This window comes from Manacus vitellinus, unplaced genomic scaffold (assembly GCF_001715985.3).
Source record: "Manacus vitellinus isolate BGI_N305 unplaced genomic scaffold, ASM171598v3 scaffold_8_pilon, whole genome shotgun sequence".
NCBI classification, from domain to species: domain Eukaryota; kingdom Metazoa; phylum Chordata; class Aves; order Passeriformes; family Pipridae; genus Manacus; species Manacus vitellinus.
The window spans coordinates 18621691-18637268 of record NW_021940864.1 but is presented as its reverse complement, the minus strand read 5'-3'; the positions used below and the strand labels follow the sequence as shown (position 1 = coordinate 18637268).

Below are 15578 nucleotides of genomic sequence, written 5' to 3'. Positions count from 1 at the left end.
GTGTAAACGAGGTCACGTTTTAAATATGTTTTGGTGCGATGCAGGAATCGTGATTTTAATTGAAAAGGCCAAATGGGCCCTTGTATTCTTTCCCTTAAACTCAGCAGGCAAAGATGTGTGGTGAGGTTGAGGCAGTGTAGGAGGAGTTGCTGTTTTGGTGGTCAAAACCAGGTGAGTAGTTAGGTGGTGTGGATGATGCTGTGGCCAACTCCTTTGTGTTTACGCACTGCAGAAGGTGCCCCTTCAAACTCACTTTTCAGTACTACTCAAGTCTTTAAGCAAATGTGTAGTTTTCTTACTCTCCCATCGTGGATTTGAAGCCCTGAGGTGTGTAAGTATGCTTAGTGAAGGACCGGAGCTCATACATCTGCAGAACTTGCAGCCAGAGCTCCACTAATTGTGCAGAGAATGCCATTTGGGATGTTATTGCTCCAGTTGTCTGCATGGCACTTCTCACAGGCAGCGAGAGGGCTGACAGCATCCTGGTGCTACAGGTGTGCCAGGCCACAGAGCACAAACCAGTTTTACTGGGATTTAAATCAGAATATTAGAATATCATGAGTTGGAAAGGATCCGTGAGAATCATTGAGTCCAGCTCCTGGCCCTGCACAGGACAGCCCCTAAAATCACACCATATGTCTGAGAGCATTGTCCGGATGCTTCTTGAACTCTGTCAGGCTTGGTGCTGTGACCGCTTCAGTGCCAAAGGGCATGCCCAAGGCATGGGGATGTGCTGTGGTGTGCTGGTACTGCTGTGGGCAGCACTGAACTCCGGCAGGCAAGTGGTAACATGTCTTGGACCCTGTTTGCTAAATGAACTTGATCAAGGGGAAGTTTTGTGGCCGGCCCTACTTGGTCTTGCTCATATTTGTGTGTGAGGCCTTGCAGATGTGTGTGCCTGGGCCATAAGAATCATTCAGGTGGCTTAGGCACTTCTCTTGCTGCTGCAGGGACAAGTGCAAAGCTGATTTTATGTTTGAGTCCACATGAAGTGGGGACTCTTTATCCACCTGAGTTTCTGTATCTCTTAAAGATGCAATCCATATTGACAGAACCTTAATGCATATGAAGTATTTAAGAAGACGGGAACAATGCGGTTGAGTTTGCTTTTGTCATCTTAGTTTGCTTCCTTGCATTTAGTTATGACATCGGAGTCTGAGTTCTGCTTTAAACTCAAGGTGAGACCTGCTCAGGTAATGTGCAACGCATAGATGAATAAGAAAAGTGTGCAGAAGAGGCAGTGGAGGGAGGTAGAGCAAAGACGTGCTTTAAATGGCAATCTGCAATTAGATGGGATTTTAATAAGATACTGTGAAATGGTACAATTAAATTGTGTCCCTTCTTCCAGAAGATACTATTAGAGTGTAATTAGATTATTTAGATCACTTTCACTGCTGGTTATGAGTTGCATGTAGCTTAGATTCTGAGCCATAAGATTGATGGTGTGATTTACAAAAGTATCGTGCATTTAGGGCAATGTTGTGTGTGCACTTTTCTGTGGCAGTTTTCTGGGCTATTTTTCCTGCAGCTTTCTTGTTCACAGACAGTTGAACAGATGCAGCCACCAAAAGAAGAGGGTAAGAAATAATATTCAGACCCACAAACAATAGTGCTGGTTTGGAGAAATGGTGTTTAGTTAGGTAATGACTAAAGTGGAACACGGATGGATTGAGAGTGGCTTTCAGCAGCTTTGCTGCTGAAGGAAGATGTCCATGAAACTGAGGTCCATGAGGCTGTAATGTGCCTCAGAGAAATCAAATTTTCCTCAATGGGAGAGAAAGACAATACTTCAAAATTTGTAGGTTTCCATTTTTTATGTACTCTTGAATTTAAATGCAAAAAACCCCCCATCATATTATGGCAGGCTCTTTGGAAATACCTATAAGATGCTAGAGTTTTGCTGTACTTAAATTTAAATGACATAAACTGAATTTACCATGTTAATGATTGCAGTTACTAAACTACTTTATTTTTAGGTAACTATAGGCCGAGGATTAGATATCACGTACCAGCTGGTGTCAAAAACCTGTCCCTTGATGATCTCTCGTAAGCACTGTATTTTCCAGCAGAATGCAGAAGGGCAGTGGACTGTCAAGGATAACAAGGTACAGAGACTTATTGAAGACCTTGTACTCTTGAGATTGATTGAAAAGAATGCCTTGTTGGGATCAAGCAATGTATGGGCCATGATATAGTGTAATGTAAGTGTGATAGAAGGTTCATGGGAATGTGTCTTGCCTGTTGTGCACTCCCTTCAGGAAGATTCAGTCTGCTGCAATTTGGATGCAAATGGTATTGCTTTCTGTATGTAGATTCGCCTTTTGGTTTAGCATTTTTCAGACCATTGTGGCCTTGCCAAGGGCACTTTGCAGTCTGTGAACCTGTTTTGTGTTGCTTTCTATTAAAAAAATCCTATGAATTTTGGCGTAGGATTTTATCCTTTCCAAAGGATAGTGTTCTTGTAGTGCGAATGAAAGAATAAGCTGGAACTCCTTATTGTAGTGACACAGGTGCTTTAATTATTATCAACTGCAATAAGAATCTGTTGTTAGAAAAGGCATGCTTCATTTTCAAACAAGTTTCTCCTGAAAGTCCTTCTCAGCTAATTAGAATAAAACGTTGAGAGTCATCACTCAGGGCTCTCTTTGACTTCAGTGATCTGTTTTTTGAATTGTGATCTTGCCACATTCTCATTCGGACTGAAAACTGTAAAATGAGTAATTTGCTTTAAAACAGCACTGGTAGAAGAAAAATGTTCAACAAGCTTTTGTGCTGTTTTTTCCCTTCAGACTTCCTTCTTTTTCTTCTGCACTAGCATGCATGTTAAAATGTTGGTCTTAGTGCTTGTACACTGTATTGCAAGAATAATGCACAGTAAATCATGCAGTGTAGCAAATAATAAACAGAACACCCAGCCAATAACTTGGATATTGCAAGGTTTATTTAAAGAGGTGCCTTATTCTTATTGCAGCACTGAAGAGGTTGGATATGTTTACAGTTGCCAGAAATAACCTGGAGAGGAGTTTGTAAGTACATATTAAATTTTGCTGATTCTGTGTTTGTTGACAGAGTCTAAATGGAGTCTGGCTTAACAAACAGCGCCTGGATCCATCAAAAGTCTATCCTATTGCTGAAGGAGACCGTATCCAGTTGGGAGTGCCTTTGGAAAACAGAGAGACTGCTGAATATGAGTATGAAGTAATTAAAGAGGAATGGGAGAAAATAAGACCCTTTTTAGCCCAAAGAAGTGACCTGGGGAAAGCTAAGAGTTCAAGAACTAAACGTAAATTTAGTTCGGAGGAATTAGAGACATCTGGATCAGAAGGCCCTTCGAACTCCAGATGCAAAAGAGACAGAGTGTCCTGTGACAATGACCCTTTGGATAAATCATGGGAACGGGTAGAAGAGGCCAAACGGTTAACAGAGAAGATGGATATCAAGCTGCCTGCTCCTGGACCAAGTGAGGGGGATAGCGGTCCAGTGCATACTAGCCCTGTTCACTCCGAGAAAGCTGTGTCTGTCCCCCATAAGGACCAGAAAGGCTCTGGTCTTACAGAGTCGTGGACTGGCTTGAAAATGCTGAGGAAAACTCTAGTAGATGTAATGAAATTAAAGGTCAAAGTGCAGGAGAAGCAGACAGCAGTTCTGAATGTGAAGCAGAGGCGTAGAAAGTGTGCTCAGAAGGAGATCCTGGTAATGGAGCAGGAGCTGCAGGAGTTGCAGGACCAGCTGTGCATGGAACAAGAGCATCAGCAGCAGCAGGTGGAAGAGCTGGAGAGGACATTTTGTAAAGAGCAGCAGAAGCTAGAGGTATAATGGTGGTAATCATTTTTCCCTGTCTTCATTTTTATGGAATCCAAAATAGCTCTGAAACTACAGAGTAACGCAAATAATGTTTGTGTGAATTACCCCTGTTAAATTTTCATGGACGTACTTAAGTTGTACCAAAAGAAAGTGCAGAGATGGAAGAGATTTGGCTGTATGGGGAATTAGGAAAAAGGTGGGAAGTAAAGCATTTCAGTTGGTAAAGAAGCTTGCTTTGTAATAAAACCTGAAAAGTCTCTGCCTGATCTCCTGTGGTTACAGAGAGGACAAGTTGAAAAGTATTTACTTTGAGTGTGAATTTCTCTTGGTATATGGCTGAAATAATGTCCAGTTTGCATGGCAAATCCACTCTCTTTCCAAGTAATGAATTATTGCATACCTTAATCCTTGAAGGGATGGAGATTTTTTATTTTCCTACTTTCAAAGAAACCTTTCTTGCAATCCATATCTTCAAGCAGTACATGTATGTTGATAAATAGCTTTTTAGATAACAAACTGAAACTGTTCAAACTTGAGACTTCTCGAAAATAGTTTAAAAAAAGTAAAGATTCACCTTGGAGCGAGTTTAATAATTTATCAGTTACTTCCTCTAAAGTCTACTGCTAAAGGCAAGATACCAGTATCAGAAGTACAGAAAGTCTGGAGTTCTGTCCTTAGGCACAGTGTGAAGTTCAGCTTTAGGTATGTCTGACCTCTTTGGATGTGCTCAAAGATAGAGTTGCAGCTTTTAAGCTGTTGCTGACCTCTTTGCTTCTACGAACATGCTGGTGCCTTTAAGAGCTAGAATACTGTGGAGGTGTTCCAAAAATGTAACTGCAAATGATATATCCATTTTAATTCTTCACAGTAAATGATAGCTCTAATTTCTGTGGTACACTAGAGTGGGACATCTCAGAGTTTTTTGAAAACCAGTGTTCTTTCTTTAAGCATATCCTCTAAAGCGAGGGTGCGGAATATTAACTTTCTGTTTCTTGCTTTCTTCAAGTCTTTTTTTTTTGTCTCACTTCTTACCCCACCCAGGGAGAAAAGTGGCAACATGGGGAAGAGAATCTGAAGGAGCAGCTGGCCCAGGTCCTGCAAGAGGCAAGTGGTTATGAGTCTAGGTTTGGTCTAACTTTTTGACTCGAATGTTTAAATCTTTCTTGCTGCTGTGGCCTCTTAGTAGAAGATGAGAACTTTGCCTTAGCTGACTGTGTAAGACTCCAACCCCAGGAGCTGCCAGCTCCTGGGCTTAGCTAGGAGTTTAATGTATAGATACAGTGTTCTTTAATACTTTGAGATAGCGTGAAGAGAATAAGTCACGGTCTTGTTCCCAAGGGATTTCTTTATTAATTTAGGGGAGCAAATAAGGGAACTTGGCTGAAGTTCAAAAGCACACCACACAAGCTACACAAAAATGTTCCACCACAATACTGACTCAGCATATACTGTTAATCCACAACACTTAAGATCCAATCCCTCCAGCTCCAAGCCACCCAAAACATCAAGAAAGTAGCAAAGAAAGAGAAGTAGAGAGAGCAAAAAGGAGAAAAGGCGGAAGAAGGAGAGACATTATATAGCTACCACTGGAACCTTGTGGAAGACCAGCTCTCACACGTCCAAGTGGCAGGGCCATGACACGAAGCAAACACATGGTTTATCTACTCTAGTCCCTATGGCCAACCCCTCTAGGCAGCATCTCTGACTCACCAGCCACTCTGGGGTTCCAGCCTCAAGTGAGGGGCAGTGTTCTCACTGTCTCTGCCAGTCTGAGCCTGGTTTAGGGGCTCCAAGAGGTGTGGTGTGTTATAGTTTTCCCAGGCTGTTTGTGGCTGACAGCTACTCTGGGGCTTTCCCATGTGGGGTCCAGGGGCCTGCCATGAGGGATACAGATCCACCTCACCTCTGTGAAGTTTGACCCATCCCTTCCCCCACCACGCACACACACTCCCCACAAGGTGGTTTGGACCCAATAATCGCTGATCTGGTGTCTAACAGACTGTAAAACCTAACTGAAATGAAAGAGTACTTGGGAGAGGGAATGCAAAGTGCAGCGACACTGGGAAGGTCATAAATAACTGTCAGTACATTCCAGTTTTAAGCTAAGGGTAAACTGCTCAACTCATATATACATATGAGTTTGGCAATGGCAATATTGCTCTTTTAGGAGGAGATTAGGAGAAATGAGTATGCTGAAACTTATGACTATGACCATGTATATTTAATAGGATAGTTTATAAGGCCACTCAGAACTTCTGGGATGGTATTGTTACAGCATCATGCTTTGATGGAAGAGCTGAACCGTAGCAAAAAAGACTTTGAGGAGATAATTCGGGCCAAGAATAAAGAACTGGAAGAAACAAAGGTAAGGAATAAGTGAATTCTCGGTTTTATTCGTAAGTGAAAAACGATATACTGCAGCAGAGGAAATAGTTTATTTTACATTTGTCTTAGTTCTGCCTGGCCTCCCATAGTGCAAAAATTTCTGTGTTTTGAGGTGGCAGCTGACTCTGGTTCCCAGGACTGGGCGAGGATGCACCTTGCCCTGTTCATAAACTACTGTTGAACAGTTGTTACTAGATCTTTCTCAGTCATAAAGAAAGCCAAGAGCAGCTGAACTGTGCATTGTGCAGGAGAAATGGGCCTATTCTACTCTTTCCTTAAAAACGAAAAAACAGACCAACACCAACAGAAAAACACCCAGAAATGTTTGAAAAGTGAGGTGTTTCATTTTCAGTTAAAGTGCATATAAGTAAAACTGTAGTGTGACAGCAGTTGTATAAAGGAGCGTAAGACTAAAGCAACATGGACTTTGAATAATGAATGAGATAAGCCATATTTCTTCCTGCTCATGACACAAGGCGGTGAGTGGGAAATAATTAAGGAGATTCTTTCTGTGTCTTACTCTTGGAAATTATCATAATATCTACCTTTGGCAGTTTACTTTGGTTTTTTTTTTTATGTTATCTTTGGAACTCTGCTGCTGTTTCAACTATAGCTTCAACTGGAAGAATTTCTCTGTTATTTTTAGAAGATAAAGCAGGTACCTAGCCTAATCAGCCTAATTTAACACCAAACAACCAAAAAAAGATTATTGGGCTGTTAAATGCAAGTAAATGTTTTAATCTTTTACGCTTCATTTTTTTAACATTTGAGGTGTTTTGTCTGTTGGGTGTTATGCTTTTTATATCAGACATCAAAAGAACCATTGACTTAAGCTAAACTCATGCCAGGAATGGGTTGGAAAAGATTCTTAAAAAGTGATCCAGCTGGTAGTTTCTTAGGGCTGAAGGGAATTTTGGTAGCGGCTGCTGTTCTTCCATCTAAGTTCTCTGCAGTGCATGGGAATATTCTCAATACTGCTGTGACTACAAAGAGGAGGGAGGTTACATAGCTGGGTATTATAATAGGCACAAACTTGACATGTGGAGACTTGCAGTATGACTTTCTATTTGTACTACCTTCTCCTGCACACGTGCTTCCTGCCAATATTATATTGAGTAAAATCTTGTTCTTTGTTGACACATGACCGTATGTACTATTCCACTAGGAGGAGAAGGAAAAGGTGAGAGCCCAAAAAGAAGAGGTGCTGAATCAGATGAATGATGTGTTGGAGAATGAGTTGCAATGCACAATCTGTTCTGAGCACTTTATTGAGGTATGTTTAAACCCGTATGGGTTTGCCAGTAAAGAAGAGACTTGAGTAGCTTTTCCTAGTTCTGTTTAAGCAATAGTTAAGCCTGTTTCTTTACTTCACTAGTTTAACAGTCCCAACAGACCTGCAGTGTGTTGTTATGGGAAAGGGTTGATCCAGAAATCCATTCTGTTTGCCCTGACTCTTCTGGACAGAAAATTCAACTTTAATGTCTCCACCTGCAGAGACATGCTTAATCCTAAGATGCATATAAGCTTGGAGCACTTGTGCAGGTTTTTGAACTGGTGCTCTGAGTCGCTGCTGACGGCTTTCTTGGGGAGGAATTATTTTGTAGTGGACCTTGCTTTAAGTTGGATGGATTTGGACTGTTTCAGGTTTAGATATATGGAGAGGTTAGATCAATCAAATCCTGAACCGTTTATATTGTTCAGATAAACACTTTCTTTGAGAAATTGGCCTATTTTCATTTGATTCTAGATTTGATAGGATATGTCTGACATGGAGACTGTTAGTTTTGTTCATGTTTTGCTGGACCTTCAGTTGCATTACGTTAATTTCTACTATGGGGAAACCTGATGTTTTAGTCTTGCTGTAACGGCTTAAGAGCTTGCTCAAATTTTAATTTCTGGTTTCTCAGTAATTTAAAATACTATTCTGCAGTATCTGAGCTTTTTCATAATTTATCCTCTTCAAATTAGGGAAACTTAGAATTAATTCATTTTGTCCGTTTCTGCCTTGCTGTGACTTACAGTGACTCCATTAACTTGCTTGTAAAACTGGCCTGCCCTCTGGCATGGGAGAGTTTGTGTGTGTAACCCCTTTAAAGCTAAAGAAAAGGGGCTTTAGGCTCTCCCCTCTCTTTCCTTATAGGAAGTGTTCATCTAATATTTCTCTGTCTTCAGTATGTTTTTCCTTTACAATGCTTGTATGGGCATGCTGTGACCAGTGTCATTTGATTGAATTCCACAGGCTGTCACTCTGAACTGTGCACACAGCTTCTGCTCCTACTGTATCGATGAGTGGACGAAACGTAAAGTGGAGTGCCCCATCTGCAGGCAGGAGATCAAGTCAAAGACACGCTCTCTTGTGCTGGATAACTGCATTGACAGGATGGTAGAAAAACTGGATGTGGAAATGAAAGAGCATCGCCTGACCCTTATCAGAAAGCGGAAAGGTGAGAGGTGGGTGGATGTGGCATGATCAGTACAATCTTTTATTCCATCTATTTTGTACAACTTTCTTTGGCACCTATATACCAAGAAGATGCTCGGGGACTGCAGCAGAAACACTAGAAAAGTAATCCTGAGATCTCTTGAGTAACTAGCTTTACTGCACAGTAAAATAAAATACATAAAAAGTTTGGAAAAAGACTTAAGTATGAATTGCACAGTCTAGCAGGGTATCTTAATTTAATCATGCTAATGGTTATGGTGTTTCAAAGAGATCGCTAAATAAAAAAAAAACTATATAGAATGGTCCTTGAATAATTGCCAGGCACTTTTAATTAAACTGTTGAGTACACAATTTCAAAAACTCAACAGGGCAGTGCCAGATAAGAAGCTCTGAATTCTCTTCCATGTGCTAGATTTATGTAGGAAATCTCTGAAAGGGACATTGGTATATCATGTAAGTGTATGGCTGAACTGGCAGTTGCTCTGCCATGTTTATTTTTGTGGAATTAAAGTCACTGTGGCCTAAAGACATAACATCTTGCCTAGTTGTAGCTAAAAGACAGTGCATGGTGTAGATAGCTTTAAGAAAAACTCTGGTGTGGGCTATTCCTACTCTTGCTTCCTTCTTCCAGGTTTGTTTCTAGAGCACTTGACACTGGTATCTAGGTGCTAAAATGTAGACATCTTTTCCTGCTGCTGTTTAACAAATTTCTATTGCTCTGTTCCCTCAAGTAATTGTCTTCTTTTCGCTTCGTAGAGGTCAGTGCATGATCCTTCATTTTGCAGTGTGTCAAGCCTTTTACCTAATGAAAGAAAGATGCTTTTGAAATGTTTCAGATGCTCCATGGTGACATAGAATGACATCACTAAGCAGTGCTAGTTCAAGCCTGAAATTAGAACCTATGTAACCATCTCAGCCCGATTCCCTCAGGAAATGCTGCATTGCTCAGAGAGTGCCTGGCTCAGCTTCATGAATTGCTTTCACCTCTGCAGAACTGACATATGTGCATGTAGGCAGAGTATGCCATAGCTCCTGAAGTGTCTCATCAGGTAGCTAATGAGGACTGGCTGCAGTGGTGCCTTCATTGGAGCCCTCTGCATGCTAAACCAATGGTCTTCATCCTTGGTTGAAAAAAAAGGAAATAAGCTCATAGTCTACCTTCATAAATGACTATCTGTAAGGAAATCATTTAACTTAACCGTGACACACTTCAGGAGGAAGGTTAAATGGTTTCTCTGCCGTCTTTTTATTCAGTGATGGAAGCATTTTGATTGACATGAGGATAACCATGTGTCTATTTGAAATTAATTCCTAAGAAGTAAACCCACTGAAAGAAGAATAATGATGAAAGTGGCACTTGAGAAGCTGTCAGAGCTTCCCAAGAAACTTTTCCAAGAGCCTTAGTAGAATGGGCACCAGAAGGACAGCTTGCAGTCTTAAATGTATGAAGGTTTCGATGGGCCTGTAAGTGTCCTGAGCAACTATTATTTGTGTGAGAGCTTCTTACCATGTTTTGTTCCTTCTTCTTTCTTACCTGTAATAGTTAGCCAAGGCACTGTAATAGTTGGCCATTTCCATTGCCAGTTGTGTGCCTGTGAAGGGATGGAGAATATCTCCTCCTCATCTCTGTTATCTTAACAGGAAAAGACAGAGAGAACACTTAAGAAAACAAATAAACAAAAAACTCCCAACCCTTTGTTCTTTTAATACTGAAAACTGAAAAGAAAAAGGCCCATGCCTGCAGCTTGAAAGACATATCAATCTTCAGTGAGAGGCTATAATATAGTTTCAGACAACTGGTAATTAACACTTGTGGGTACTGCAGTCACAGCTAACTTTTGTATCTGTGTGTTTTGAATGCAGAGAAACAGAATGTGATGGTGAAACCAGCCACAGACAATGACAACAGTGTCACTTCCTCCACCTACTCCATCTTGTCGATAAGCAGTTGTGACAGTGAGGAGTCTGAGGAGGATTCTTACTATAATGAAAGCTATTACATTCTCTGAACACTGTTACTGCGGACTTGTTTGCCTGTGTGCTGCCCAGAACCAACCTAATGGTGTTTGGTTCAGTGCTGCTGGAGGAGCGGACTGGACACCTGGAAGCAGAGACTCTATGAAGAGGCTGGAGCTCAGAACTAGCAGCATTTTGAAGAAGTACCTTGTTTTTTCAATGAATATACAGAACCTTGATCTCTAAAACAAAATTGGGGTCGGAGAGAACAAACTGCTGTTATGCTAGCTAGTTGACCTACAAACCCTAAGCTTCCATGACAGCTTGTGACCCGCTTGGTGTAATGTAAAAGTTTGTATTGCATCATTGCCCTTTTCCTCAGTGAATGACATGTTTAAACGTGTACATCAGCTTCCCTTATTTCAGGCAGCAGAGGGAATGGCCCAAGGTATTTGAGAACTTGGCCATCCCCACCAGCAGGCAGGAAATTCGTATGTCAGGAAAAAGTGCCAGGGTGGGTTTTCCCCTTGAATTTCATATGGCAGCTAGAGTCATCCCAGGCCTCGGGCAGTAAAGGTAATAAAGGGTGGGTTATGGACCCTGTCAGCCGTAAGTGCATTGTGAGCTGAGCTACTGGTCATCAGCTCTCTTTTTATGTAAATAATTTTCCATTAGATAGGGATGAAGGAGATTATATCTTCCAGAATTCCTTAGCTAGTGCTCTTTTCATGTAGTGTCTTTGGATTGCTCCCTCTTCAGGCTTTTGCATAAAGGGTTTTAGAATTGGGAAGCAGCAAATCCAGAAATTATTAGCAGTGACTTCAGAAACAGTCAGCAGCGGAGAGGAACCTCTGCCTCTTCAGAAGTGCTGCTCTCCAAATTATTGAAATGTCCTGTTGGCAAGGTAGGAAAGCAGGATCTGTAGGCAACCACAAGGCACAGAATGAAGCACTTCATTTTATTGTTTACAAAACATCACTGTTGAGCTGTGGGTTATACTACTCTCACAGAAAATCACTCGTCCCTAAGAGACTGAGCAAGTCTTGCCTCATCCTATCATGTATTTGTCTATCAAGTTCCATTTTCCAGTGGCTTATGCTTTTGACTTAGCTGTTACGTGGAAAGGACTCATAGAAGATGGGGAAGCCCTTCTCATCTGTAGTATGTCTTTGGCTATTTGTATGTGCTCTTTTGTTTCTATGTTTATTTTGTTTAAGAACGAAAATATAAATCCATTTCTGCATTAGTCTTCCTTTGTGCAGCCACTGAGATGAATGTCTTTCTCCTAGTCATCTTTAGATTTTTTTTTTTTTGAGAAAAGAGAGGCCATCTCATTTACTGACTTTGCTTCATGTTTTGACTGCTGTAAGCAGTGTGGGTACGTAAAGTTACTTGAAAGACTCTTGTATTGAGGCACTGATAAAAGACTGTGACTACCCTAATACTAATTTAGTAGGTACAAATCATACCTCTTACCTTCTTCCACAGGAAGAAAGATCCCATTAAAAAGGTGATGCTGTCCTTAGGAAGTTAGTGCATTCTGGCATTTGACTGGTAGGACTTAAACCGGGCGGGGGGGGGCTGATCTGAGGGCCAGGCAACTTGCTTAAAATTTTAGTGTAAGATTTCTTTTGTGAAGGAGATATTATGTCTTGCACATTCTTCTTTCTCTTTTAATATTCACTTGCTGTATGTGCTTTTGAAAGTTTCTTTTGTGAATATGTGCTTTCTAGGATGTGCAAAAGAATGTTCCTCAAAATGCTCATGAAATAGGCTGATGTAAAACAGGCATTCTCATTGAAGAGGAGTAGAAGGAAAATACTCTGGTTACCTAGGACTGCAAATTCTTCTACTGTGTATCTCTTCCATGTTTTTTTTTGCTCATTTCATTTTGTGAAATATATATATATTTTATTATATTGGTGTTGCAGAGAAGGAGAACGCTTGCCCGGGTAACAGAATGGTAATCTTTGGTGCAATTTCTGAGTGTGTCCTCTTTTCACTAGAACTTGAAGAATGTAAGTGGTATACCAAACCATTTCCACTCTTATTGGTAGGTGCATAATGTGTAAAGGTCCACAGAGAGAGGTGAAATAATAATACTGTTCACTTGCAAAAGCTTTTCACTGACAAAACCAGACCTGTGTTTCTAGCAGTGTGCTCTCCTTTGGTCTAAGTTCTGGATCCTTTCTTCTACTTGGTTGTACATCTCAGTGTCCCCTTGGAGACGTTATATCCTGAACATAACATTCCTGTCTTGGGATGGCATCAAGCGCTTCCAGAATTCAGGTTACAGCTGAGCTAGTCACAGCTGGTGCACAGCAGTCTTGATGCAGGTTCAAGACTTGCTGCTTTCCACTGGAAGACAGCTGTCAAGCAGTGTGTTAATCAAACAATTTCAGAGGAATACGTTGTCTAGCAGCATCAGAGAAATAGTTGGGAAGGAGTGCTAATGGATTATGGAAGGGGGTCATCACATCACAGGGGAATGTTTAACTCATGGAGAGTTACAGAGCCCAAGATGAATCTGACAATCACATGTGCAAGAAAAATCTACCATCTTAGTATTTGGTGAGCCTGTCACAGGCAGAATGGGAGCTTCAGACAAAAGTTTATTAAGAAGGCCTCCCGTTGAGTCATGAGGTGCAGAAAGGGCACCCTTGCTTTATAAACTCCTCTGAGAGCAGCCTGGCTGGATCCAGCCTTAGCCCCAGGCTTTGTCAACGGTTTAAGTGTAAAGGATTATATAGGTGTAATTGAACCTTTATACAACTGTGTCCCATGGGATGGCAAACCAGATATATTTTTATATATATATATATCATTTATTGTGACAATAATCAGACAAAAACATCTTAATTGGAATTATTTACTACACACTATAGGAGCTATAACAACTATTGTAGTGCACTATGAAGCAGTATTGAAGCAATTATATTAAAGCAATTGTATTAAAGCTAGCAAAACCCAATTATTAAGTAGAGATTGATGTTACTCAACCCATACCAATGACCAAATCTCTTTTGCTCAGCCTCGAGGAGTAACCTTGAAGGGTGTCTCCCCCCAAGGCAGAAATCTCCACACATACACTCCAAGAAGGGGTATGTCAGAAGACCCTGCCGTTAAATTTGGGACTGGGCTTTTATAGTATAAAGTGACTGACTGTCAGTCATATGTCTCCAGGCCAGCTGTGTCAGCTCAGCAGCTTTAGGTATGTTATCAGTAGTATCACTTGTTTATTCCTTTATCTGGATACTTCACCAGGTTTATCACATCTTCATCTCGCTATCAGGATGTTTAACTGGTGTTAAGAAGTCAGACTGGATTCAGCATTAGTCAACACCAAAAGCAGCATGATGACCCCTTCTTCATTTACCACTGATAGCTTTGCAAATAGGGCATTGTTGTTTTCCCTGTTCCAGGCAGAGCATCCTGCTACAGATTGTTGCAGAGCCTTAGCAACAACTGTCATTTAACTTTGCAGGACATGTAACAGGCAATTTAATACTCCAGCTGTGCCCCTCTCCCCCCAGGTGAAGTCTGGGTTTTCTTTTCCAAAGGTGTATTCTGACTAGTCAATGTTTTATTTCCTCCTTGTCCTTCCCTCCTCCTGGTCCCTTTTGCCATAACTTGACCTAATCAAACACAACAAACAGCAACACAAACAGCAATTAGATAATCTTGAACTACACTTCTCAAGTAGGATCCTCCTATCCCTTGGTGTTACCATGTTTGCTTTTGTTTTTGAGACTAAGCATTCAGGCCTGTGTGCTGAGCTGTATGTCCCCAGGTTTACAGCTTAATGCAAAGTACAAGGCAGCTTACAGAATCACATAATCAGTTTGGTTGGAAAAAACCTCTGAGATCATCGAGTCCAACCTTTGACCTATCACCACCCTGCCAAGCAGACCATAGCACTGAGTGCCATGAACAGCCTTTCCTTAAGCACCTCCGGGGCGGTGACTCCACCGCCTTCCTGGGCAGTCCGTTTCAATGTCCAATCACCCTTTCTGTGAAGAAACTCCTGATGCCCAACCTAAACCTCCCCTGGCGCAGGTCGAGGCCATGTCCTCTTGTCCTGTCTCTAGGTGCCGTGGAGAAGAGGCCGACCCCACCTGGCTACAACCTCCTTTCAGGTAGTTGTAGAGAGTGACGAGGTCACCCCTGAACCTCCTCCAGGATGAACAACCCCAGCTCCGGATACGACACACGATAGACACACGTTTACCCATCCAACGTATTTTAAAAAAAAAAGAGTATCTGGCACTTTACATCGCATCCCGCTACCCTCAACACCACGCCCCGGCACTGCCCCGCCCGCCCGCGGACCGGCGGTGCGTCATTGCCGCGCGCCGGCGGGCCGGCAGGCCCGCCGGCGAAGGGGCGGGGGGGGCGGGGCCGGCGCCTGCGTCCGAGCGGGGAAACGAAAAGCGACGGCGGGGGGGGCGGCGCAGGAAGCGGCGGCCTTTCTTCCTCGAGGCCGTCCTCCCTCAGCAGCGTTCCACCAAGCCCGGAAGCCTCGGAGCCCCACCCCGGCCGGGCTGCCGCAATCTGGCGCCCCTCCAGCGCAGCGCGCCCGCGGGCCGCCGGCCGTGTGCGAGTCAGCGTGGGGCGCGGCCGCCCAGCCGGTTCCCGCGGGCTTCCCCTCCCCTCGGGCGGCTTCGCGCGGCTTCGCCCCCGGCCCCGGGGGCTGCGGTGGCGGGCGGTGCGGTGAGGGTTCCGGAGAAGAGCAGCAGAACTGGGTTGAAGGGTCCTGGAGGGTAAGCTGATGTGAGGAGTGGCGGGGGGAGCTGGGGGTGTTCGGTCTGGAGAAAAGGAGGCTCGGGGGGACTTTATTGCTGTCTACGACTACCTGAGAGAAGGTTGTAGCCAGGTGGGGTCGGCCTCTTCTGCCAGCCAACAGGCGACAGGAGGAGAGGACATGGCCTCAGGGTGCACCAGGGGAGGTTTAGGTTGGACATCAGGAGGAGTCCCTTACCAGAAAGGATGA

The 15578-nt window shown here is 42.8% G+C and overlaps 2 protein-coding genes across 2 annotated transcripts in view; one reads left to right on the top strand and one right to left on the bottom strand.

Annotated features, from left to right (window-relative positions):
- Positions 1 to 481, bottom strand: part of AARS2 (alanyl-tRNA synthetase 2, mitochondrial) — a 19879-nt gene extending 19398 nt beyond the window's left edge. The window contains exon 1 of the mRNA XM_018085351.2: positions 458 to 481. Within this exon, the coding sequence (XP_017940840.2) occupies positions 458 to 481 (24 nt within the window). The remainder of the gene's footprint in view (positions 1 to 457) is intronic.
- Positions 482 to 1980: 1499 nt separating this feature from the next.
- Positions 1981 to 12567, top strand: RNF8 (ring finger protein 8). The gene is made up of 7 exons (XM_008932794.3): positions 1981 to 2105; positions 3070 to 3810; positions 4846 to 4908; positions 6080 to 6169; positions 7355 to 7462; positions 8429 to 8633; positions 10496 to 12567. Exons 1-7 carry the CDS (start codon positions 2037 to 2039, stop codon positions 10639 to 10641), a joined length of 1422 nt encoding a protein of 473 aa, XP_008931042.1. The 5' UTR covers positions 1981 to 2036; the 3' UTR covers positions 10642 to 12567.
- The last annotated feature ends 3011 nt before the right edge of the window (positions 12568 to 15578 follow it).